At 39.4% G+C, this 23,938-nt stretch overlaps 2 protein-coding genes across 6 annotated transcripts in view; both read right to left on the minus strand.

The window, feature by feature from the left end:
* The window catches only part of cfap58 (cilia and flagella associated protein 58), a 16,081-nt gene extending 15,244 nt beyond the window's left edge, over positions 1 to 837 (minus strand). The window contains exon 1 of the mRNA XM_032534534.1: positions 685 to 837. Coding sequence (XP_032390425.1) covers positions 685 to 690 — 6 coding nt within the window. The 5' untranslated portion in view covers positions 691 to 837. The remainder of the gene's footprint in view (positions 1 to 684) is intronic.
* A 9,088-nt stretch (positions 838 to 9,925) lies between these two features.
* The window catches only part of igsf9bb (immunoglobulin superfamily, member 9Bb), a 118,336-nt gene continuing 104,323 nt past the window's right edge, over positions 9,926 to 23,938 (minus strand). For 4 of the 5 annotated variants that reach the window (XM_032534532.1, XM_032534530.1, XM_032534531.1 and 1 more), the window contains 3 exons: positions 19,480 to 21,111; positions 14,656 to 14,783; positions 9,926 to 12,685 (listed from right to left, as the gene is read on the minus strand). In XM_032534532.1, coding sequence (XP_032390423.1) covers positions 12,471 to 12,685; positions 14,656 to 14,783; positions 19,480 to 21,111 — 1,975 coding nt within the window. In that variant the 3' untranslated portion in view covers positions 9,926 to 12,470. Of the gene's footprint in view, positions 12,686 to 14,655; positions 14,784 to 18,419; positions 18,466 to 19,479; positions 21,112 to 23,938 lie in introns of those variants that run through there. The other variant, XM_032534533.1, reaches the window with a different exon arrangement.

Below are 23,938 nucleotides of genomic sequence, written 5' to 3' on the forward strand. Positions count from 1 at the left end.
AAGCAGAAACAACCTTTCAGTTACAAGGGAAAGGCTACCATCACTTTTGGCACAACACGTCTTCTGTCCATATGTGCTTCCTATCAAGATGTGCTTCTGCACATGCGTATGAGCATTGTTTATGTTACCCCTACCTCTAAATATATTATAATAAAGTATCAAACTATGCTCACTATTTTCTTACCGTACACTTTACTCGGTTTGTAATCAAAAACATATTTAAAGTATTGACGAAAATGCACAAAACCACATAATTCAAGGCAGTAAACCGTCAGAACACCGGCTCCTTTTTCTGTCCCAATGAAAGGCTCTTTCCACAAATAACTAACAGGTAACGTTAATGTTATGTGAAATATATTATTACACAAAGTTACTTAACTAGCTAGCTACCTAATGGCCCATTTTCAAGTTTGTTGTATTTGAACTTAAAGTAGGTTTTGCTAAATTAATACAGACAGGGTGGTGAAATTAACGTTAGCAAACATGCTAATAGTAATAGCTAGTTATTTCACTTGCCACGCGCTCTAGTAATATACGTGATAATAGCCAAATTAACGTTTGCTACATTAACTTTAATTGTGTTGACAATAACTTGTTACAGAGCACTTAGCCAACCATGTTAAAAGTTTGACATTACGTTAATACTCAATGCACATAAACAAACCCCTGAAGAAGAGCACTTACCTCCATTATATGAATGGAAAAGTCAGTATAAAATTCGTGAATCCTTACAGTTCTAGTTGTACTGGTGTTAGTTACATCAATCGAGCTGTTGACGTCAATTGCTAAGCAACCGCAGATCTCGCGAGAGTAGGAGCCGCTGGTCTGCTGTGTTGAACAATCTACATTGAGACAACATGCACTGCAACAAAACCGTTTATTTATGTATACAGTATATATATATATATATATATATATATATATATATATATATATATATATATATATATGTTTGTGTGTGTGTGTGTGTGTATACAATAAGCTGTAATGGAACCCCCAGTCTTAAAAAAACCTTCCTCAAAGGATATTCCACAGAAAATTATAGTTTAATTCATTCCTTTGGAATCAATTCAAATTCATTTTTAATGTTGTTTTATGTTTGTCTTTGTCTCATTTGGTCTCATTGTGAATGAGGGCTGCCCATCAATGATTTCTTGAGCATAAAAAAAGGCTGAATGAATTTAAGGATAAAGTGAACATTTACACTAGCACGGGGGTTTTGATGTCAGTGTCCACATTTGCAGATATACCCACATATTTTAGGGAGTCTAAAAGAATAACTAATAATAAAAGAAACTGGTGCCAAAACACCAAGCTCAATGCAAAGTAACTGGATCAGATCAGTTCAGCCAAAACAGATTAGAGGAGTGTAATTTATCAATATAGTCCCATGCTAACTACATAGTGCTAAGTGAGACTTTTCCATCACAATATCATGATGTGGCTTAAATCAGGCCGTATAGGCATTTTAACTGCAGCCTACATAGTGCACAATGTACACTTCTGAATAATTCATATTTTGATGATGGAAATTATGCATTTCTTCTTTATAATATACAGCTAAACGTTTACCTTTGATCCCAGTACAATACCACTCCAAGATAAAAACAACAGCCAGTGGTTCTGAGAAGCTGGAGTTATGAACAGCTGTTCTGTGAGCTAAATGCTAATGTCAGCATGCTAACATGCTCACGGTGACAATGGCAACATGCTGATTGTTCACCAGGCACTAAACACAAAGTACAGCCGAGGCTTATGGGAATGTCCTGGGTTTTGCAGGTATTTGATCATAAACCAAAGTGCTGAAAGTGATGATGATCTGATGATGGGGCCAGAAGAAAAGTCAGAAATCCATGTAATTATTAATACTAGGAGCTGACTTTTGTTCTCATCTCAGTTTTCACTAGTCAAATGTTGATGTTGATTGCTTTGAGGACCATACCAGCGGTTTTGAATGCTTTGTCACATTTACTTTAAATCACATTCATGACACAACTTTGCAGAACTTAATTTTGTGTTTTAGATAAGTGTATGTTACATTCCAATGGATCCATATCCATTGGTCTTTATAATAATTAATAAGTTGATGCTTGAAACCTTTTGTCATACTTACATTAGTCCTAAGAGTCCACGCAGTCTGCTAAATTATTTTAAATTTTTAGAGAAATCAAATGAATGGAGATCAATAGCGGCCTGAAACAGTAGGAAAAAGATTTTAAAAAACACTGATATGGCCCTTTAACACAATGCAGAGAAAATACCTCTATATCTATGCAATGTGCATCAAATGATACCACTTTGCTCAATAACATGAAGTCATCTTAGAAAATTTAAACATTTTAATAAATAAAAACTGATGTAATATACACCATTATGAATATACAACTACAACAAGCATACCAAGACATTTGAAATACAAAAAACCGACAGTTTGCTTTAAAAGCTTCAATTTTAGGAAGAGTGGAAGTGAGCAGGAATTACAATAGCCATACATTCTTGTTAGTGTTTGTGCCAACAAATATAAAAAGCATCATGAGTACTGACTTCTCAGAGATGGTGAACATAAAAAAGTGAATAGTTAAATATCTGGACTAAATATTTCCATGTAGAGACATTTTGAGGTACTGAGTTGTCTACTAACAGTGAACACACCCACACGTTTTTGTAGTTTTTCAGAGGGTCATGATAACAAAAACCCCATTAAAAAATGAAGTCTGTAACTCAGTTCTACACGTCTCAGGAAGACCGAACAATTAATAGGAGACAACTTCAGTTTGTTCTTCTTCCACTTGTATTGCATTTTGTGATGAAACAAAAACAAGAGATAATCAGTGTCATGTCACTTGTACATAAAGATACAGTTTTCATGTATAGAGGCTCCAAAGAGTAGTTTTAAACAGCATCTTTATAAGACAATAGTTCAATGCTTTCTCCGGTCTTCAAACAACACAATAACAATACAGGTCCTGTATAAGCAACAACCTCCATCTAGGGGTGGCTTTTGGAGTAGCTCGGCTGCGTAACGAGTCCTAATGACTTGAAGGTAGAGATGTTCCGATACCAATAACAGTGTTGGAACTGCCTCCGATAATTTCTGGTACTTATGATGCCACGTAATTTAGCCACAAAGAAAATCTACTTTAAAGTTTATTTGTGTTCTTTTTCTTTTATTTGACTGTCAAACTGGATAATAAAAGAAAGTTCTGAGTTTAACCTGAGCCAGACCGTACAACAATGATAGAAATCAAATTCCATCCATACAGGGATAGTAGTATACTGTTGGTAAAACATAATAAAATATATTAAACACTGGTTGGATCAGTACTTGGTATCGGCCGATACGTAATCAGTATCTGGAAGCAAAAAGTGGTATTGGATAGGGGTGGGGGAAAAAAAATAGATACAGCATAGTATCGCGATAATTTCAGTGGCAATACTGTATCAATACACAGGCGCCAAGTATCGATATTTTATTATACATGTGTTGGTCAGTTTGTCTGCTTGACAATCCCATTTTGCAGCAATAAAATTGAAGTGTTATCTTTTTTTAGATAAAACACATGATGACAAAGTTTTCACTTGGGGGCATCATTTGAAATCGGGAAAAATTTGAAGTTGGAAAAAAGGTGATAAATTGCAATATATCGCAGATTGTTGCAATATGTTTAAAATCGCAATAATATTTTATCGTGGCATAAGTATCGTGATATCGTATCGGGAGGCGTCTGGGGATTCCCACCCCTAGTATCGGACCATCTCTACTAGAAGGGGAGTAGAAATCTGAGTTCCACTCCCTCCCTCTGTCATCATGTTGCTTAAACTGTAGGATAAAAGGGCACCTGCAGGAGGAGTTACTATGTTAACCTGACCTGATAGAAAGACTTGGGAGGGATCTGAATGTCTAAGATGAATTCCGTATCAAAAGTCATGGTGAGCATATCTGTTCACTCAGCACCGAACACAATGTGTGGATACTATTTGCAACCACCAATACATGACATCGAAGCACTGTGAGACCGAAATGAAGAAGAGCAACTTTTCAAACTCAACCCCGAGAAAAATCATGATGACACGTATCTTCAAATGAATGTCGTTTTCGATTTCCTTGCTTTCGAATTTGCCACTCAAAATGTTAGTCCTATCTGATCTGTGTATTCCCTGAAACAACAGCAGTCAAAGTGAACTATCTACACACATGAACCGACCCAGATCAAATGTTGACTGACTGGCCAAACAGCCTCCTACAGTACAGTACAGGATTGTGTAGCTACATTTTGTCTGGAGCAAGGAAATATCTAACTTAAAAATAAAGCACCACAGATGTGTTTAAATAGCACCAGTGTCAGAATGTATATGACGTGTTGTTGTTTTTTGGCAATGTACAGCACTGAATTGGATGTCACCAATGTCTGGGGCAACGTTTAGCAGCTGCTGCAATGCTCAAACTCCACTTCTGAGCAAAAGGCAACAGAACGTCCATATTACCTTGCACATGCTTCTGCCTATAACTTAAACAAACCAAAAAAAACCATTTGGATCCCCTTATGTCAGTTCAAAGCATCATGAAGCACTGTGTCTGTTACATACATACTGTAAATATACGACGTGAAACATTTCTATCTGCACAGTTTGTGAATTAGATGATTATACAGTTATATTTATGTGCTCTGCTGTGATACAGATTGCAAGGGAGCACCATAGTAAGAAGAAAAAAAAGAAAAGAAAAAGTTTCTCACCATTCTTTCAGGCCAAAAATATATTTTTGAAAAGATGAATGTGTGACTGCAGAAGCCAGCCGAGTAAAAAAAAAAAAATTAAAAAAAAATCAAGAAGTAAATAAACAGCGAGGAGCTAATCAATGTCCCGGAAAGGACCAATGTTACGTGTGGTAAGATGATGGCCCACAGAGAATTCAACAATTAAATTTGCTATTTGCACCAAATGGACATTGCTATAATAACTAGTTTGCTGTGTCATTCTCTGAGAGTCTCTGGGTAACGGACAGTGAGATATACAGTAGTGACAGCCATGTTGGTGCACCATTCTCTTTTGTTTTGTACACAACTTAAAAACCTCAGACATATTCTCTACTGTGTGTATGATTTTGCATTGCTACATTATAGAGCAACAAATGGATATAAAAATAATAGAATATAGACTTATACATTCTTGAAAACAAGTACTGTCCCCAAATATAGATACTCATATAACCATTTTGGTTTCATGACAATATATTTATATCTATTCATATAGATTTTTTTCTCTATATTTCTTGGCTCTATAATATTAAACTCTTTAACTAGTTTCTAGCATTTAGAAGATTTCCATCACTCACATATAGACATTGGTCTGTTACATCATGTTATAATGTGTCACTGAAGCAGACCCTACACTACTCGGTTCCCACTCACTCTTGTATATAGTTAATGTTCATCATATTTTCTTCTACAAAAAATATATATGACAAGGTAAGCCTATTTGAGATGTTATTTACACAGTGTAACAAAACGTTGCTTTCTAAATCTCAAATCTGTAATGCCTTTTTGTACACACAAGCTTGGACAAAAGTTGATACATTGGCTCTCAATACATGTTGCCGTAGCGATACACTGGTGGTAAGTATCTGCAGTGTGTTGGACTTCTCCGATGACTGATTTAAGATGGGCTCGGCTTTGTGTCACATTTAGATTAAGGTCTCTGCGTCAGAGCATCCTTCCTGCCAGTAAGGTGACGCAAGAGTCTTTTATTTAGTCATTTATTTACGATTTCACTGGCTTTTCAGCTTTTATTTCATTTGAAAGGCAGAGTCATGTGTTTTTATTTGACTTTATCACTGTATCAATTTGCACTTTTATAATATTGGGAGTTTGTCAGTTCTGGCCAAGAGCCAATAAAGCAATATGTTTATTTATTCACAGATATCTCAATGATCTCAGTGATATGATTAAACCCCATGTCACAACACACGCGTATATGCTCATTTGGGCTAATTTTTTTTAAGGAAAATAATATGGCAGTTTTAGGTATCATGTCTAGTTGGTTCAGAGAGTTGCATCTCAAGAGCAACTAAATGTAGTAAATATGGTGGCAACGAAATCTTTGTACTCGTGCGGCATGTGTTAGCACCAGAGGTTCTCCACTCTTAGCGTATGGGATAAAAGCCTGCTCAACACGTCAACAACACGATGAGAAGTCTCTTTTAATGCATCTCAAAATGTGTAAAGCCAGAGCAGAACGTCTGGTTCTCCTCTGCTCAAGAGTCAAGAGTGATACAGTACTGAGATTTTCTTTTAACGAGTGAGGAAAACTGTGCCACGCTCTTTCGTCAGACACCACAAACATAATCATTTGTAAGCTATTTCAGAGGCTTGTACAGTACTATCAACTGTGAATCATCTCTAAATGTGTTGCACTAGTGGGGGCTCATATGACAGTAGAGTTACCCTCATCATGGTACATAGTCTGTAATATAATTCTGAGCTTGGGTACAAGTTTACATCTATGTACTGCACTTAACAAGTCAGACTGCAATTTGACAACTAAAGCATCTTTTTTTAAAGAAAAAAATTGCACATCCAACAATTCTTCGGTGCAGGTGCAACTAGAGCATCAAAATGGATTTCTTTTCATTCCATACTACAGTTTGTGAGGTAACATTCATTCACCTAACATGTACTATAAAAAATAACAATTAATAGACATCACAGAAGTAGTATAGAGCAAATATTCCTGCCCTAATTACCAAATCACCTAAAAACAATTCTGGGTGTTGGAACCGCTTCAAATCCTCGTATCTAACCGCATGGCATGTGCTTTCTATTGCATGTCAACACTACTGTGGCCAAAACTGCCATAATGGTCAAATTTCAAACATTGGGACTGTGTCTGCCTGTAGAGCAGGGGGTTCTATCATTTAAAGAGCCTTACTGCTTTCCTTTGGGACTTAACATGTTGTCATGCTTTTGTTACACCTAACAACCACAGCACGTTTGCTCAGGTAGTGGCCATTCCCCATTTTAGTCAGTAGCGTACAAATGTTCATACCATGCAAATATCTTTCACAATACACTATGTACATGGACACACTTCTCAGTGGCACATTAAGAGGTATACAGTACTTCTTTGTTGAGGCAGGTCTGACCTCGCCCTCAGCCTCGTTAGGATGTCTCACCGTCCAGCTCACACTGGTTTTACTTCACATAAGTCTCATTAAAGCCCTTGGTGATGACAAAACTGCACAGTCATACAAAGCTACAATTTCCCACCACTGCTGCTTTAAAGAGCTGTCTTGTGACTTTGAATTTTCAGGGTTTTGTTGGTGTACTAAGTTTTCAATGCATTCATTCTCTCTCCATTCAAAACCCAACCGCTGAACCTTACAATGTACACTGCAGGGCTTTAGTTCAGTTAGCTTAGCATTTTGAATGTGGGTTCCCCAAACGCAGAGGCTCACCATGTTTGTTTCTGCTGACTCTTTCCACTCTGCTCACATCTACATAACAACTATTTCCGTATTGAAATCGGTATATTTTTCATTTGTGTGACTGCATTGACCAGTCATTGACCAATTTTGATCAAGTATGCAATTTCTTTTTTTTTTTTCTTTTTCCATATTTCAATATATTGTATGTACTAATTACATCTACAAATTTCCCTAAATAATGTGAATTTATTGTAGGTCTTTTTCCACATCTGGCGGTGTTTTGGTTTATTTTAAATGTGGACTAATTACAACATGTTTGCTTGGCAGAGTGCATCAGTTATGATTTCGCAGATGTTTGCAATTATTTGTAAAGTTAATTCCTCAACAAACTATACAACATGTATGTATATTTGGAAAATATAATTGCTGTCTGGTGAAAACCTTGTATGTCCGAAACGGTTGTTTTTCAGGAAATGAAAAAAGGCTAAAGTAAAAACATTTTACTATTGTATTTCAATAAATATATGAATACTTGTACAACCCACAGACATTAAGGGTGTCCGACGGCATTGATTCATAAAAAAGACAAATATGGAGATATAAGGTTTCTGCAGACAGCAACAGTATGTTGGTACAGTACAGTGTGTACATTACAAGCTAACCCTATCGTTAATACACTTAGTTTTGTTTTAAATTTAAACTCTTCACAGGATGTTGTCAACTTTAACATCTATTCTACTGATCTTACATTGATTCCATTCTAGAACGTCATCATTGGTAGAAAATAGTGCCTGCTTTGGAATAATTGGTTAGAAATGCTCTGCTGGTAGGGAATCTCAGATCCCTAAACTTACCTAACAGCAACATCTGGCTCGTATCTTAGCCATGTAAATATAGTCATTCTAGTCCTGGTTGATAAATTAATTGATGTTAATCAAACCGTCCCTTAAGTGTGTTTTCCTTGCCTTTTCATACACAGTGTTACATGCAGTGGCCTCTGTCCCCTAGGCCTAGAAAGTACAATGCCAAAGTATTTCAACAAAACCCACAGAGTGACTTCATTCATTCAGTAAACTCCTCTTCAGAGCTCTGCTAAGATGGCCCACAGCAACACAAACATCTGGAATGAAACAGTCAATAAACAAAAATGTTCTTTTGAAAGAAAACTATGGCCCTCTTCTTCTTACATCTGAAAAATACCTTTCTATAATTACATATTTGACTTAGAGAACATCAGAGTGCCTTAATAAATGAAATATCACTGTAGGTATGCCACAAAAAAGGCTTTTATGGAAGAAGAGGTCATTGTTTCTCTTTCAGTGTGATTTTGAATCCAACCATCACTCCAACAAGTGCCTTCCAACCACCGATCTTTTAAACATAGGCTCATTGGAAAAAATAAATAAAATACAACAATACAGCAATTACACAGTTGTGAAAATGGAAGATACATTTGTAATCATTTACATTACATTATGGTTCGCTTAGCACCTTGGGCTGCAAGAAGAGCCTCTGTTTGACACCAGTGCTCAAACACTTCCTGTATGATGTGATGCCCTCTCCGCTCTCAGTTAGTGTCTTAAAAAGCTCATAGTAATTAATCTAGGTCCTGCCCAGACACACACACAGTGGAGGGCAGGACCTCTCATTGATCACATGTTGAAGTTGGTTGGGGATTGGTAATGTTGAAGTTGGTTGGGGATTGGTAACGTTGAAGTTGGTTGGGGATTGGTAATGTTGAAGTTGGTTGGGGATTGGTAACGTTGAAGTTGGTTGGGGATTGGTAACGTTGAAGTTGGTTGGGGATTGGTAATGTTGAAGTTGGTTGAGGATCGTAATGTTGAAGTTGGTCGGGGATCGGTAATGTTGAAGTTGGTTGGGGATTGGTAACGTTGAAGTTGGTTGGGGATTGGTAACGTTGAAGTTGGTTGGGGATTGATAATGTTAAAGTTGGTTGGGGATTGGTAATGTTGAAGTTGGTTGGGGATTGGTAACGTTGAAGTTGGTTGGGACTGGTAATGTTAAAGTTGGTTGGGGATTGGTAATGTTGAAGTTGGTTGGGGATTGGTAATGTTGAAGTTGGTTGGGGATTGGTAACGTTGAAGTTGGTTGAGGATTGGTAATGTTGAAGTTGGTTGGGGATTGGTAACGTTGAAGTTGGTTGAGGATTGGTAATGTTGAAGTTGGTGAAGAATGGCCAATGACCAATGATCTGGGTGTTCTACTTGCATTCTCATGCCTCTTCATTCTTAGTGAAATGATCGATGCCGACTTTGTTCTTTGGATGTACAGAGTAAGGTTTCACTGTAGTTACATATGTTACATTAAAATAATATATTATTAATGTATAAATTGTATTTCAAAGTTATTTCCACAATAATGTTGACATAGGCGTCATACTTCACTGTTAGCTGTTCCAACCTTGGAGATATAATAATTCATAAAGGCACTAGCTTCTATACTAAAAATGCTGCTTTTTTAACTTCTAAAGCAACACTAATGCATCTGTAGGATGCATGTATTAACTTTATTCCAATATGATGGATATGGTCATGGTATTAGTATTATTTATGTATTTATGTATGATCACTTCTTAAAAATTATTATTATTCCCTGTTTTATGAAATAGATCACATATGTCTTCTTCACTCCTCCTGCACTTTAAATATTAAATATGAGAAGAGAGGTCGGTTGTCAGAGCAGATTGTTTTGTAAGCTTAACGCCGCTAAGCACTGAGCATTCATTGTGGAAATATCTTAATCAAGCAATGGAATTTAGTCACTTAACATGTGGTGGATTTTAGAAGACCATGTTGGAGTTGTCAGAATCTGCTCAAAACCACAAAGACACAAATACATAAGTTCATAAAAAGAACATAACATGAGCAAAACGCCTCCAAACATACTTCAGCAGAACAGCTTTCATTTCACATTAGGAGCCCAAGATATGTTACTGTAACATCTATGAATGAATACAACTTCTGAAGAAATTGAGCACCTTTTGAGCAAAACAGGAAAAAACAAAACAAAGAAACAGTAACAAAACTGTTACAGTACACACCAATCCTTTGTTGAACCTAAAACATGATTGAGTTGCAGCATGTGTGATAAAGTAGTAGTTTCGGATGTTATGGCACTTCTTTTACTTATCCAATAAAAAAGAAATTTTAGCCCCTTAGTGTCTACATTTCCATGTAAGTTAGACAGGCAAAAGTAATGTCAATCACTGGACTCTTTCAAAGTAAAACTGGGCCAAATGTTAACAAATCTGCTTAAACCAGTGTAGCATACAATAAAAACTTTTGGCTCTCTGTGTGTTGCTTCCAACGCCACTTACTATTTTCTTCAGCATTTCCATTTGAAATGACAAGCACATAAAGAGACAAAATACAAAGAGGCAGGTAATTACACATGCACACACACATAAAAAAAAATGTAAATATAGAAATAGAAATTAGACGTGAGTCAGGCAACCGACCAGAAGCTTCATTAAGGCCAAACAAAGCCATTGTTTTTTTATGCCCTCTAAAATACTATGTCACAAAATCTTATCCTCCTCTATGGTTGTTTACTTTTTTTTTGGCATAACTAAGTTCTTAGGATTTGGAACTCTCTAAACTACCTAAAGAAGAGAAAATGGAAGATATGTAAAGAAGCAGACACAAATCTAAGGAAATGGACCAGATTTTGCTCCAGTGCAAACAATACAAGATACAAGAAGCTAAAGACAGAGCAGTTAATTAAAAGCGGTTGAATGACTTTGAATGACTTCATAAAGAATAATTCAAAGCAAGTGAATTAACACTTTTCACTGCGCCTGTTCATCTTTGTTATAAGAGTGTGAAATGCAAATGTAGAGTAAGCCCCTGTGGCATTCCCTGCTGAATGACATCTATTCAATAAGTAATTGGATATAGTGAAAGTCAATAGAATTCCCTCAGTAGGCTGAGTAAAGTAGTTTAAGGTTGTGTTTCTGTTTGTCAGTCCTGGTCATTTCTGACAGAGCAGAAAAGATGAGTTGTATGTGACAGAATTATCATACTGAGAGATAAATAAACTGAGTTATGCACACCTACTGTAAAAAACTAGAAGTGCATATAAGAAAGGAAAAGCAAAGAAAAACTATAATGTGTCATTATGAAGAAAGGAAGTGGAACACAATGACATGAAAAAAAGGCTAGTTTGTTCTGCTGGCTGATCCTGGTGGTTGTGTGGTCTCGTTCGTGTCCTGTGCTCTGAGGTATACTTGGTAGGAAGTGAGAACACTCATATTTGTGAGGCGAGTTTTTCGGCAGATTAGAGACGCTGCTGGCGGAGAGGATACGATGGAAGGTGCTGTAAACGGAGACCCGCAGGGCATTTTTTGGGATGGGGAAGGGGGGTGATTGGCTCAGCACAATAAACATGATGTTAGTCTGGAGAAGCCTTTGAAATTAAGTACGGTAACACTGGAGTGGGAAAACTACAGTATATTATTTTTGATTTTAAATGGGGAAAACAGGAGCTGGTAATCATGTACTGTATTGCCTCTTTTTTAATTCCTTTTTTTTTGCACTGGAGTAAAACTTTTGAAAATTGTGGCAACTATCATTTTGATTTAAACCGCTAACAGTCTAAACATGTTTTTTTTGAAGGAATACTACTGGATTTAAGCATACACAGATTGTCCCAATCAGTAGTCAAAATATACTGAACTGTTTTCAGAGGGAAAGCCTTGGAACCAGGACACACTCTGTGATGCCATTCCAATCTACAAATGCTGCTACTTTACATCACTAACAGCAAATTGGGACCAGCATTTCACACAATCATTAATGTATTTTTTTGTGTATTCTTGATATGATTGTTCGGGGTAACTTTTCTGTCATCACAGATTGAACATAGCAGAATGCTTACTAGTGCGGATTGAACTGACCAAGGGCGTAACTACAGAACCCAATCGCTGAAATTTAGAGCTTTTCCCCTTTATAGACAATCATCTTTGTTTTTTTACCATCTGGTATGTAGCCAGTGCTATTTTGGAATGAGGGCATATGGTTGTGACCTTTCAGAGGAGGGTTGCATGGTCTAGGTCTATGTTGTCCATGCTGGCCAAAATAGCCTTCTGGTCCTCCCTGGGTGGGCGGCGGTACAGCAGAGCAGAAAAGCGAGTATATGGGTCATAGAGGATGGGCCGTTTCTTCTTCTTGCGGAGGTAGAGAGCTTCTTCGGGCTGGAGTACCTGAGAGGTGTAGGCCTGTTGGGTCTGAGAGGTGGTGACACCTGGAGGAGGGGCGATGGAAGGCAGGTCATAGCCACCATGTTTACAGGCAACACTGTACAATAGTCCCACTCACACTCATTTCCTGCTCCACCACCATCTCATTTTACCAAGATATGTGAAATCATTACAATAAATTAAAACAGTGTGTGACTTGCCTGAGGTAATGCTGTTACTTCTGGATGAGGCAGAAGTGAGGGAATGTGTGTTGTATGTGTGTACCTTTGTTCAGTGTTCAGTGTGTCTGTCAGCAGTTATTCTAAACAGAAAATATTCTTTTGGGAAACATACTCATTTGCTTTCTTTCAGAAAGTTAGATGAGAAAATACAACTCTCAGGTTTGTAAACTAAATATAAAATGAATTTACAGCCAGCACATGATTAGCTTAGCTTAGCATGAAGTAAAAGCATGGGGATACAAGTAGCCTGGCTCCGTCCAAATATAACATATCCACCTACCAGCACCTCTTAAACTCACTAGTTCCTGGAGTCTTTGCCGGTTGCCGTGCAACCTCATGGTGACGACAAAGCTCCAGGAAGTCACTGTCCCGGCCAAGAAATAGTTCCAGCACTCGACTCCCCATAAAACCATGACTAGACGTTTTTAAATTTCTGTGTGTGTGTGTGTGTGTGTGTGTGTGTGTGTGTGTGTGTGTGTGTGTATGGATTAAACAAACGAATGATACAGTATGTGACAAGTTAATTGATAAAATGTACAGATACTTTCAGTCTTTCCACTAAGCTAAGCTAAGCTGATTGAAGCCTGCTGACTCTAGTGAAATATTGAGCATACAGATGAGAGTGGTAACGTTCTCTTCCTCTACTGTAACTCTTGGCAAGGATGAAATAAGCCCATTTCCTAAAATGTCAAACCATTGCTTTAATCTGAGATGTAACCAAAATATCAAAACTGTACCTTTCACCATTTTTCCTCAAAGGCAACACAAAACAGGAAATGACATCTGCTCTTCTGGGGGAGGATTTGTGTGGATATTAATGTTCACCTAGTGTTGTATGTACTGAAGTGTGATGCGTTCACTTAGCTCAGAAAAAAATGGAACCAACTACGATACAAAGTCAGTGGCTACAAATCTTTGAATAGACCTGAACAAAAGGATTTCAATTAGCAAAGTGACTTGTAATTTACATCTCCAGTCTGTACCGAGGTTAGGTTAATAAAATAAGCTAGGCTATATGACAAATGCAGGACATGTAGGACTTGAACAATAGCCAGACTAGTTGACTTTGACCTTTCTTTTTCGTCAGCCTCTTGTGAGTCCCCCCAATTTCAAAGATGTAATTGCATAGCAAAATTACAGAGGGGAGTACTCCTTTAAAGGTTTTTTTTAGAAATGTAAACACATTTTCACAATGCCATGCTAAATCAGTACTGACTGCATTGTAATAATATGAATATTAGTAATAATAATAATAATTCATTACATTTATATAGCGCTTTATCCTAGACACTCAAAGCGCTTCAGGGGGTGGGGGGGACTACTCTCTAACACCACCAATGTGTAGCACCCACCTGGGTGATGCATGGCAGCCTAACAGCGCCAGACGCTCACCTCAGCTTGGTAGAGAGGGAGGTCAACATATTTGTAGTGGTGGGAAAAACCGGAGTACCCGGAGAAAACTTACACACACAAGGTGAGAACATGCAAACTCCACACAGAAAGGCCCGGGATGACCAGGGATCGAACCTGGTACCTTCTTGCTGTGAGGCCACAGGGCTAACCATTGGGTCACCGTGCTGCTTTTTCGAGGTTTAATTGAGTCGACAGAGTTTTAATTTTCTTATTTCTACTGACTGACACAAAATTGATGCTTCACAAATCCATTTGGAATCACAGTATAGGCATCCCATTACATTATAAATAGTATTACCAGTTTTAGTGTGGACTATCTGCTAGCAAATTAAAAAAATATCACTGCGTTAGAAGTGAAAACAGAGGAACAGGGACCATACCTGCTTTCTTTCTGGACTTGGAGTTATTGTTGTTCATCATCATCTTCTTGGCCTTTTTAATACGTTGGTATCTCAGTGCATCAATCCTCTCAGACCCCGAAAGGGCACTCGGCGCACCTCGGCGTTTTCTGGATGAAGAGCAGAGAGAGGGGAAAACGGGTAACTCTAGGCCAAACATAGTCAGTGGACTGTGTTTCTGCACTACGGAGTGCAACAGAACCAGAAACCCACACAATCTCAAAACAGCACGGGTCGTGCTAAGCAAGAGGTGCAGCACATTGGCAAAGGATCAATATGAGACACACCCAAAGAGCTGAAATCGGAACTCCAGAAAAAACTTTTTCAAAGGTTTTAAGTATAAAGTCATTAATTCTACTACTACCAAAACCATGTACACCATCTGTATTTACTAGTTATGTTTAGGTCAATGATGCCTATGTTTCACAAGACACATTAATACATCCAGAAGGTACTGTAGATATTGAATTGTGCACATTGAAATTGCATTGCCGTTCAGGGTCATTTGAGATATTTTGCTCAAATTGATCCAAACAACCTTTATCCAGAGCAAAGTTAAGTATTACATGACCCCTGGAACCTTCTATTTACCTCATGGTGCAGATTAGAACAGCGAGTAACATTTTTGAGAAGAACATTTTAAAAGACTTACACTGTTGGTTTCAGAGGGAAATAGAAGAGAATACTATTTTGAACAACATGTAAGCAAGACTTTTCAATTGATATATTTGCAGATTGTATACTTCTTCTATAAATGAATCTATCCCGCTCTGAAAATAACAGATGCAAATGTTTCCTTGGTGTTGAGTGTATCCAGTATTTCTCAGCTGTTAACGACTGCACAGACATCCCTCCCATTCATTGAGGCACTTATGACTTGGCAGCCCACAGATTTCTGCCACAAACACACACTTGGTTCTCTCAAGGCACAGAAAACAATTAGCATAACAGATAGGCCATCTTCCCACCGTGGCTGCAGAGAGAAACCGAAGGTTGTTAGTAGAGGGGGAGAATCACAGCTGAGCAACAAAGCATCATCAATATGTATTCATAGACATGGATACTGTCTACAATGGGCTTCACCATGCTGACAGGGGGAGAGATGGCGGGAGGGGAAAATGACTACTCGGGAACAGTCACATAATGAAAAATAAGCCAAAGAAAAGCGAAGCACTAGGACAACAAATGTAACAATAATTTATCAATATAATTTTTCCTTTTTTTTTGAAACGGAGGAGCAATATTTAGCGATGGCATGCATGGCAGTTTGCACATGGAACACGACTTTAAAGGGGAATACATTCAAAAGCACTTGGGCAGTTCACTCACACATAAAAATAAGGGGGTGGGGGGGGGGGGTCATCAAGCCCCTGTGTTCCCCATCTGCAAGCCCTTGGCAAAATATTTGTTCTTTAGCATAAAAAGAAGAAGCTGTTTTGGCAGGACACTTGCTGCACTTGGTAGTGAGAACTGTTCTGCAGTCCAAACTTACAAGTGCAATTGTATATATTTACAGTAGTTAGTTTGATTTGTGCTCTATACAGATGTTTTATACAGGCGATTAAGGCCATGTGTCCACCAGGAAACTACTTTTAGTTATTCAAATTAGAGATGGTTGCCGGAAGTGCTGGTCATGGCTCCTGCTACTGCTCTATTGCTGCTTAAAACCCGCTAAGAATCTGGTGCATTTTTGACAAAAGCTGGGATATTTTTAAATTCTTAAAACTGATGCACTGAGAACTTTACACATGCTAAGCTTTCATCACTGCCAGGAACATGCAACAGCATTTGTGCTTCACTGTTAATGCAAAAAAAGAGCAGTGAATGATGACTCCCAGTGGACACACAGCTTGTTGACGTCATAATGCCATAATGCCAATCTTGCAAAATATTTATTGGGAGATTAAGGTCCAAAATATTTTTCACTTGGTGTCATATACTACAATCATCTGTAAAAATATATAAATGGCAGAATGTGTCACGCTTGAGAAGAATGCTAAGAGCGTTTTATAAAGTGATCATCTGACAATGTCTATTTCTTAAAGAATGTCTATGTGGATGTCCACATAGACATTATTTAAGAAATACACAGTATGCCACACCTTGTAATAATCTATATAGTACCTAGAGACACAAGACAAAAATAAATTGGTGAACACACCTGCTGAGAACAGCATAACTGCTTTTAATAATGAAAAATCATGACTATTCTAAGACTACTTATGTGGTTTTGTTATGGAAATCATTATTGTTTGTTAAAGGAAGTAATTAGTGGTACAACGCCCTTTATTATAAACATTATTCATTCTATGGATGAGATTGGTCCTCCAAATCCCTACTAGGCTCATCTTCCAGACAGATAGGGACAGATAGAAAGGAGGGGCTTGGAGCAGCTGGATGTCAGTTCAACATCTTGCTGGATGTTAAGACAGGTGAGTTGGAGGGATAGCATGTTGAGGAGCGCTCACCACTCATGCTCGTTCATCTACTTTATGTTTTGCACATGGCTCTCTCACAGCTGATTGTAAAGACCAGAGAAATCCTGAGAAGTGTTGGCCTCACTGTAGTCTCGCATTGCCAGACCTTCCTCCACAGCGCTGCGGAGGAAGTTCTGGCTAGTCCACACAGTCCACACAGCATTCCAGTACGTTCAAAGGTTGTTTTAGTCGTGCAACTTTAGTCTAGCTAGTTGTCTGGATTTACCCTGCAGAGAGATCTGAGGAGCAGTTAACAATGTCCTCAGAAATCCACATCCGGGGGAATTTCCGGCGGCACATAAACAACCCCGGAAATTAAACGTCGTTGATATAGACTAGCCTCATTGGAATCCTTGACAATCAATTCAGTCTTGTAGTGACAAGAGAGACTGCTAAGAAGGCTAGGCTAGAGCTGCACCATGTGCAGCATAAGCATATAAGAAATTGGACAAGATCGAGCAGCAATGGATTTCTTCCTGAAGAAGATGGACGAATAAGAGAGAAGGCTTACCGCTGGTCTCAAGAGAGGAAGAGGAAAGGAGACACTGACTGAATTCTTGACATGTGCAATTCCTTTGTATGATTGACGGGCCTGCACCATGCATTTGGTAGCTAAAGCCATTGCCACAGGATAAGCAGTTAGTTATTCCGTTCTTACTTGACCTACTAAAAAAGGGGGACATATAACCCAGGCCTTATACCTGGCGTCTTGAGCCAAGACAGGAGTGGAGCAGAAGGATCAGGTCTCATCCATGATGATATCTTGCAATAACGTTGGATTGTGAACTGTTTGCTGAAGAGTTCTTTTTTTCTATTGACAATCATGTCACTTTTGGCTGATGTCAAACCCATTACATATAGGACACAACAACTTTAGTGTGGCTTTAAATATATTTTAAAAAATATTTATTGTTATTGTCTTACTTGGATGTGTAGACCTGAGGTAGATTGATCTGTGAACGTGGTCAATTAGCAAACCACTCAAGCATGAAATTATGTTGGTGATACATCTCTAAACTGATCTTTTAGCTAACAGATGGCATATGCATATCAGAATGCATAATGTACTAAAGACTGCAGAACTTAAAATGCATAGCCACTTTAATAAAAAGGAAAAAGTAAAGAACTGAAATGAACTACACGTGTTGACTGAAGGAAGGAACAAATCAAACAAAGACTCAAAGTCTTGTATTCCCCTTTAAAGGACGAGGTGATCAAAAAAGTCCCACCTGCTAACCCCCCCCTTTCAGACATGGATCCAACCCTTACCTATTGCGGTGTAGAGGACCTGGTCACAACAACGCTGCCCAGATAGCTGAGATCAATCAAAAACAAAGCAGGTAAGACTCCAGGAGCCATCAAGAACCACCATACTGCCCATAATTCATAATGATGGAGACATTGCAGTACATGAGAAGCGGACAGGCCCTGTGACACACTTTGCCCAACAACCTTTCCTTGGTAGTCAGACCTGGGGCTGTCCTTGGGGCAATTAAAGGGGTTTTGGAAAGGAGGGTTACAGAAAGGGAAGGGGAAGTAGGGTAGGAAAAAATCGGAGAAGTTGGAAGGTAAGGGAGAATTGGTCATGCAGTCAGGTTACTAAGGCCGAGCATGAGCCGCAGGGCCTGCCAAGATGAACTCTTCTTAAAGCACCCCTCTGCATGATAAAGGCATCTTCAAAGGCTTGGAGCTAGACATACCAATGGGTGTTTGTTTTGTCTGGGGAATCAATTGGATGAATATTATGGGATTCCTCCTGTTAGTTGAAAGCAAGACAACGCATGAAACAGATGGAAAAACAGCAATCTTGTGGTGATGTCTGCAAATTCCCAGGCTTTTAGGGGCTTGTTGGACTGTAGCCCCAAAAGGCCTGAAATATAATCTGTGAAGCAAATGCATTTTCTTGTCAATTCAACAAATAGTTTCACTAGAAAATGCAATGTATTTTTCAACATGATACTTTTGGAACAATGCTTCACAGATTCAATGGGTGGTACCTCAAACTTGATGTCTGACATGAAAAGCAGCGTTGACCAAATTAAACTAAACTGAACTTCCAGAGCTCATCAAATGAATCATCACAACAAAATGGTTTTCCCTCAACCATACAGCTCTTTTTTTCACATAAACGTGCTATCAAATAAAAAAAAAAACACATCTTAAGCAACTAAACTATAAAACTAATTTGCCATAAAGATGATTTAACAAACTGATGGATTAAACAGCACATCAGTAACCAAAATGTTAGAGCAACTTCACACATTAAAGCATTATGGGTTGGGGCAGATGACTAAAATGGCATCCCTCTCTGCATGCCTAATGCACCTACCCTGAAGCTGACAACTGGGGTGGAGAGGGCTCAGATGGAAGGATCCCCTCCTCAGTTCTCCTCTGAGATGGCATCTGCCCAAATAGGTTGCTGCTTTCCATGGGGGGTGATGGGGACTGGGAAGCTGGGTAGCTGGTTGCAGAGGTGGCAAAGGCCATGTGGGAACGGTAGCTGGAACTTGCTCTGCCTTTACCCTGGCCCAGGGCAGGTGAGGAGGAGGGGGAAGATCTCCTTGAGAAGCTGGCTGTGGAAGGAGGGAGGAGGGTAATCTCAGACATCTCTGGGGGTATGCGAGGTTGGACAATGCTGGGACGTGGTCTGGGGCGTACTACAATCTCTGGGGAGCCCTCATGAGAACTAAAGGGGCTTTGGGTGAGGGGTGAGAGTCGGGAGGGTTGGAGAACCACCTGATGCATGCCAGAATCCATCCTACGAGCCTGTCTAGGACTGAAACGAGGGGTTGTTTCAAACCATCGTGTGTCCAGGCTACTGAATGTGCTAGGGACAATGTGAGCCATTGGATCGGTGTAAGGCAAAACCGGCACACCCATACCATGGCTTGTGTGTCTTAGCTGCCCTAAATGTGCCTCTTGCATAGCTAAATGCTTGGCTGGGGAGCCATGAGGCTTGGCCTTGCTGGGAGACTTGCTTGAGCGGATCTTTGGGGCCTCCAGTGGCAAAACGGCTGGGTAAGTAGGCATGGGAAGAGAGGAGGGCTGGAAAGCACTAAGGGGGAGAACATGAGGTGGAGGATACGGGGAGTCGTGGCGGAGATGCAAAGGGTGATGCGGTGGAAAAATAAACTGGGGCCCCTCCAGACTTGCAAAGGTGAAATCCAGTCCCGGCCAAATCTCTGGTGAACGGGAGGAAGAGGTGAGCGTCAGTGGAATTGGGAAACCAGGGACAGCATATTGTGGGAAATCACCCTCCCCCATTTCTTCAGGAATCATGGGGTGACCAAAAGGACCTTCAGCAAGGTATGGAGGGGAGGACATGACAGAGCTGAGTGGGCTAGTATCAGGCATGTAAAAAGGTGGGGGATCATGATCCCCATGGGGACCTAGATAGCCATAGAAAGCCCTGTGATGGAGAGAACCTCGGATCTGCCCCGAAGCCTGGAGCCGACTGCTCTCCATTATGGTCATACCTTCGAAGGGCCTGTGGAATCGAGGGCTGTAGGCTGGAGGTTGCAGGTAGGATTCCTGACTGGAGATGGGGGAAATCTGGTGAGGCCGAAGGGGGGCCATAACTGGGGGCAGAGGCCTGGGATCGTCATTCTCTTCGTCTGATTGCCGGAATTCAGGATAGAGGTCTGACTCTTCCACAAAAGGAAAGCCCTCAATTCGCCGGGGCTTAACAGACATTTCTGCATCAGCGGGATCTATGACAAAGCGTCCATCTGGGCCTCGGCTGATGAGTTCAATTGGGGTTGTTGCTTCAGCTTCATGCTTGGAGATGCTGTATTTCTTGCTTGTTATTGCTCTTTTGGTCTTCTTGTACAAAGACAATTCCTCCCTCTTTCCCGGGCTTGGGGGTGGTTTCTTTCCACGCTGGTCATGACTATCTTCAGAGGATTCTGACGGGGATGCCTTTGAACGAACGCTCTCTGGGCTCACCTTTCCTGAAGATGACCTAAAGAAAAAAATACAGAAGTGAATCTTTAAATTTCTTTGCACAAAGCTTTACTGATGAAAACAAACACAGATCCAATAAAACAAAAATGACAACACACCTTAAACGCAAAGGTGTAAGGTATAACTTCAAAAACAACTGCACTCCATTGACAGGATTATAACTGCTACTTCAAAACACCTTTTGATTATTAGTCATTAGTGTATAAAGGTACCCTGCAAAATATGTTGCCTGCTCAATTAAGAATAAATAAATGTAATAACTAAATAACCTGGATTTTCATTGTATGCCATTTGGAGACCGTCCTCCACTGAAAGACAACCCAATAGGTTGTTTGTACAAGCAGCAATTACCACTCATATTTGCGTTTATTGTTAGGCTCTACAGGACGTATTGACTTTAGTAATTGTTACCGGAGCAAACAGTAAGACGTAGGCAACGTAAACGACTTGTTTAAAACCACGGCAGCTACGTTAAGGTATTGAGGACGGAAAACGCTTGTTAGGTTGTATTTCCTGCTTTATGAAACACTCTTATGGGTTGTTCTAGAATGTAGAAACAAATTACCTATGTGTTAAATGGTTTGGAGGACTTGTTGTCCATTTGTAATATCTTCATAAGTTGAAACGGACATCACAAACCTCCAACGTCTTGAAAATAATGGGATTACTCTGTGGTAATGTCTGAAGTTCTACCATGGACAATGCCTTGGTTACCTTCAAGCCATTCTAGCGTGGTATAGAAAGCCTGCAGGAAGACTCAGCTCCATTTGTGCCAGTTCACATAATATTCAATGAGCTAAGCTGAGTAGTATCATGAATAGTAATGAGCTCAAGCAACATGACGTCAGACTGACCAGCTTTTGCAATTGCCTTGATTTCTCCTCTTATTCCTTTTCAGTGGCTAGAGCTGACAGAGGAGGAAACAGTTCATTTTCACTTTCACAACATAACATATGGACCTAACATATTTCAAAAAATGCAAGTAAAAACAGTTTTGTGTGACAGGGCACCTTTAAGAAGAGTAATAACTCCTCCATAAGCTGTCTTTGCTCTACCCTTGATATTAAATGTTATGTAGGTTGACTAACAGTCAGGAGTTAATGTGTATCTGCTGCTGCTAAACCTGTTCACTTAACAGTCTTATAAATACTGGCAGAGCTATATATGGGAAAAGGACACACCGTGTGCCTCTATGCGTCACTGTTATACCACCAACTTGGCTGGACACATACTTCTCTTGAACAGTGACATTTAACAGAGTGTAGATGCTAGAGTTTGGTGATACAAGAGAATTGTAGTCAGAAAGGTGCACACAAGGAGGGGATATCACACACAAAATGAAACAGACCAGTGTGAATCTCAAACAGCATATTAATTTCATGCAATTCCATTGCAAAAAATAAAATGAGAACAACAAAATGGTTTGTTAATACACACACAGAGCCTTGTACTCTAGTTATCTGAAGTGTAAAGTATTTGGACAGTGATAGACTTTTAATTGTTTTGGCTCTGTACTCCAGCACATTTGATTTGAAATTAAACGACTACAGTAAAAAAAGAAAGCTATAACATAAGTTCAGACAGGAAGACTATTTTGCAAACTTAAGCCGTAGTCTATGTATTTTTCAAACATACATCAATCTGTCAGCTGTTGAGAAACGAGGCCTCCATTTGTTGTCAGCTATAGGTGAGAACAAATTTCCAGGAAAAAACCCACAGGATAGAAGTGTGCATGTGGTTTTGTCACGACACCTTTATGCATTACTTGTGCCAAGTAGGTCTGATTTTGCACGTTTTGGAAAAAAAAAGAAATAAAAATACACTCTGGGACTCAAGCTTGGGAGAAACAGCTTACTAGACCACTTCAGGGCCAAAAAATAACTATCCATGAAAATGTCAAAAAAGGAAAGTGCAAAGGTCAGGAGCTGACCTTTGCACTAGATTTAAGCAACGCAATGGTAATAGGGTTGAGGTAGCTCAACAACAGCAATAGAACGTTCTAGCATGGCAGACAGGTGACACCTCAGAAACCTTTGGACAGTAGGTGTCTTGTGTCAAAGCCTCTCTTTCCACTCTTCTAAAGAATATGAATATTCCCAATCTAAGCTTTGAGTGATGCTGACTTTAAACCTAAATCTGTCAATCCCAGGTCAAAGATCAGTCTAATCGTGCAAGCTAGTTGAGATGGCCCAATTTCGAAAACTGCCATTTTTCTGTAGCCAGCTTTCAGGATGAGGATTCTGAATGGCATCAAATACTTTAAGTTCAGGCAATGACAGGCACTGTATACATTGTATTTGCATTTGAGAATATGACCAGTACACTACACTACGATACTGATGCAGCTGTTACACGGAGCGCTACAGGATGTCCTTCCTGCCAGCTGCCATCTGCCTATGCAACCATTCCCCTCTGTGTCCGGACAGAGGACATTTCCCCTTAACGGACTAAAGGTTAATACAAACATTCTCACCCTGAACTTATACATCCCCTTTAAATGATCTGACCCATACCTGCACTAATTAATTTTGCACTATCCACTATGTCCACCTCACAGCATTACCAATACCCAGTCAAAATCCTAATTTATTTAAGCTATTGTCAAGAGTATTGTATCTTGCAAAGTTTTGTGTATTGACAAGTATTGTATAGTTTCTTGCACATTATCTTTATCTTTTTTTTGTTTAGCTGCTGTGTGCAGTGAAATTCCCTGGTGGTATTCATATTGTGTCCGTCTGTAAATGTAAATGTGTCTTAACGACTACTCAAAGTGCTTTACAAAGTACAGGAACCATTCAACATTCACACACATTCATACACTGTGG

The sequence above is a fragment of the Etheostoma spectabile genome, chromosome 13 (assembly GCF_008692095.1).
Source record: "Etheostoma spectabile isolate EspeVRDwgs_2016 chromosome 13, UIUC_Espe_1.0, whole genome shotgun sequence".
NCBI classification, from domain to species: domain Eukaryota; kingdom Metazoa; phylum Chordata; class Actinopteri; order Perciformes; family Percidae; genus Etheostoma; species Etheostoma spectabile.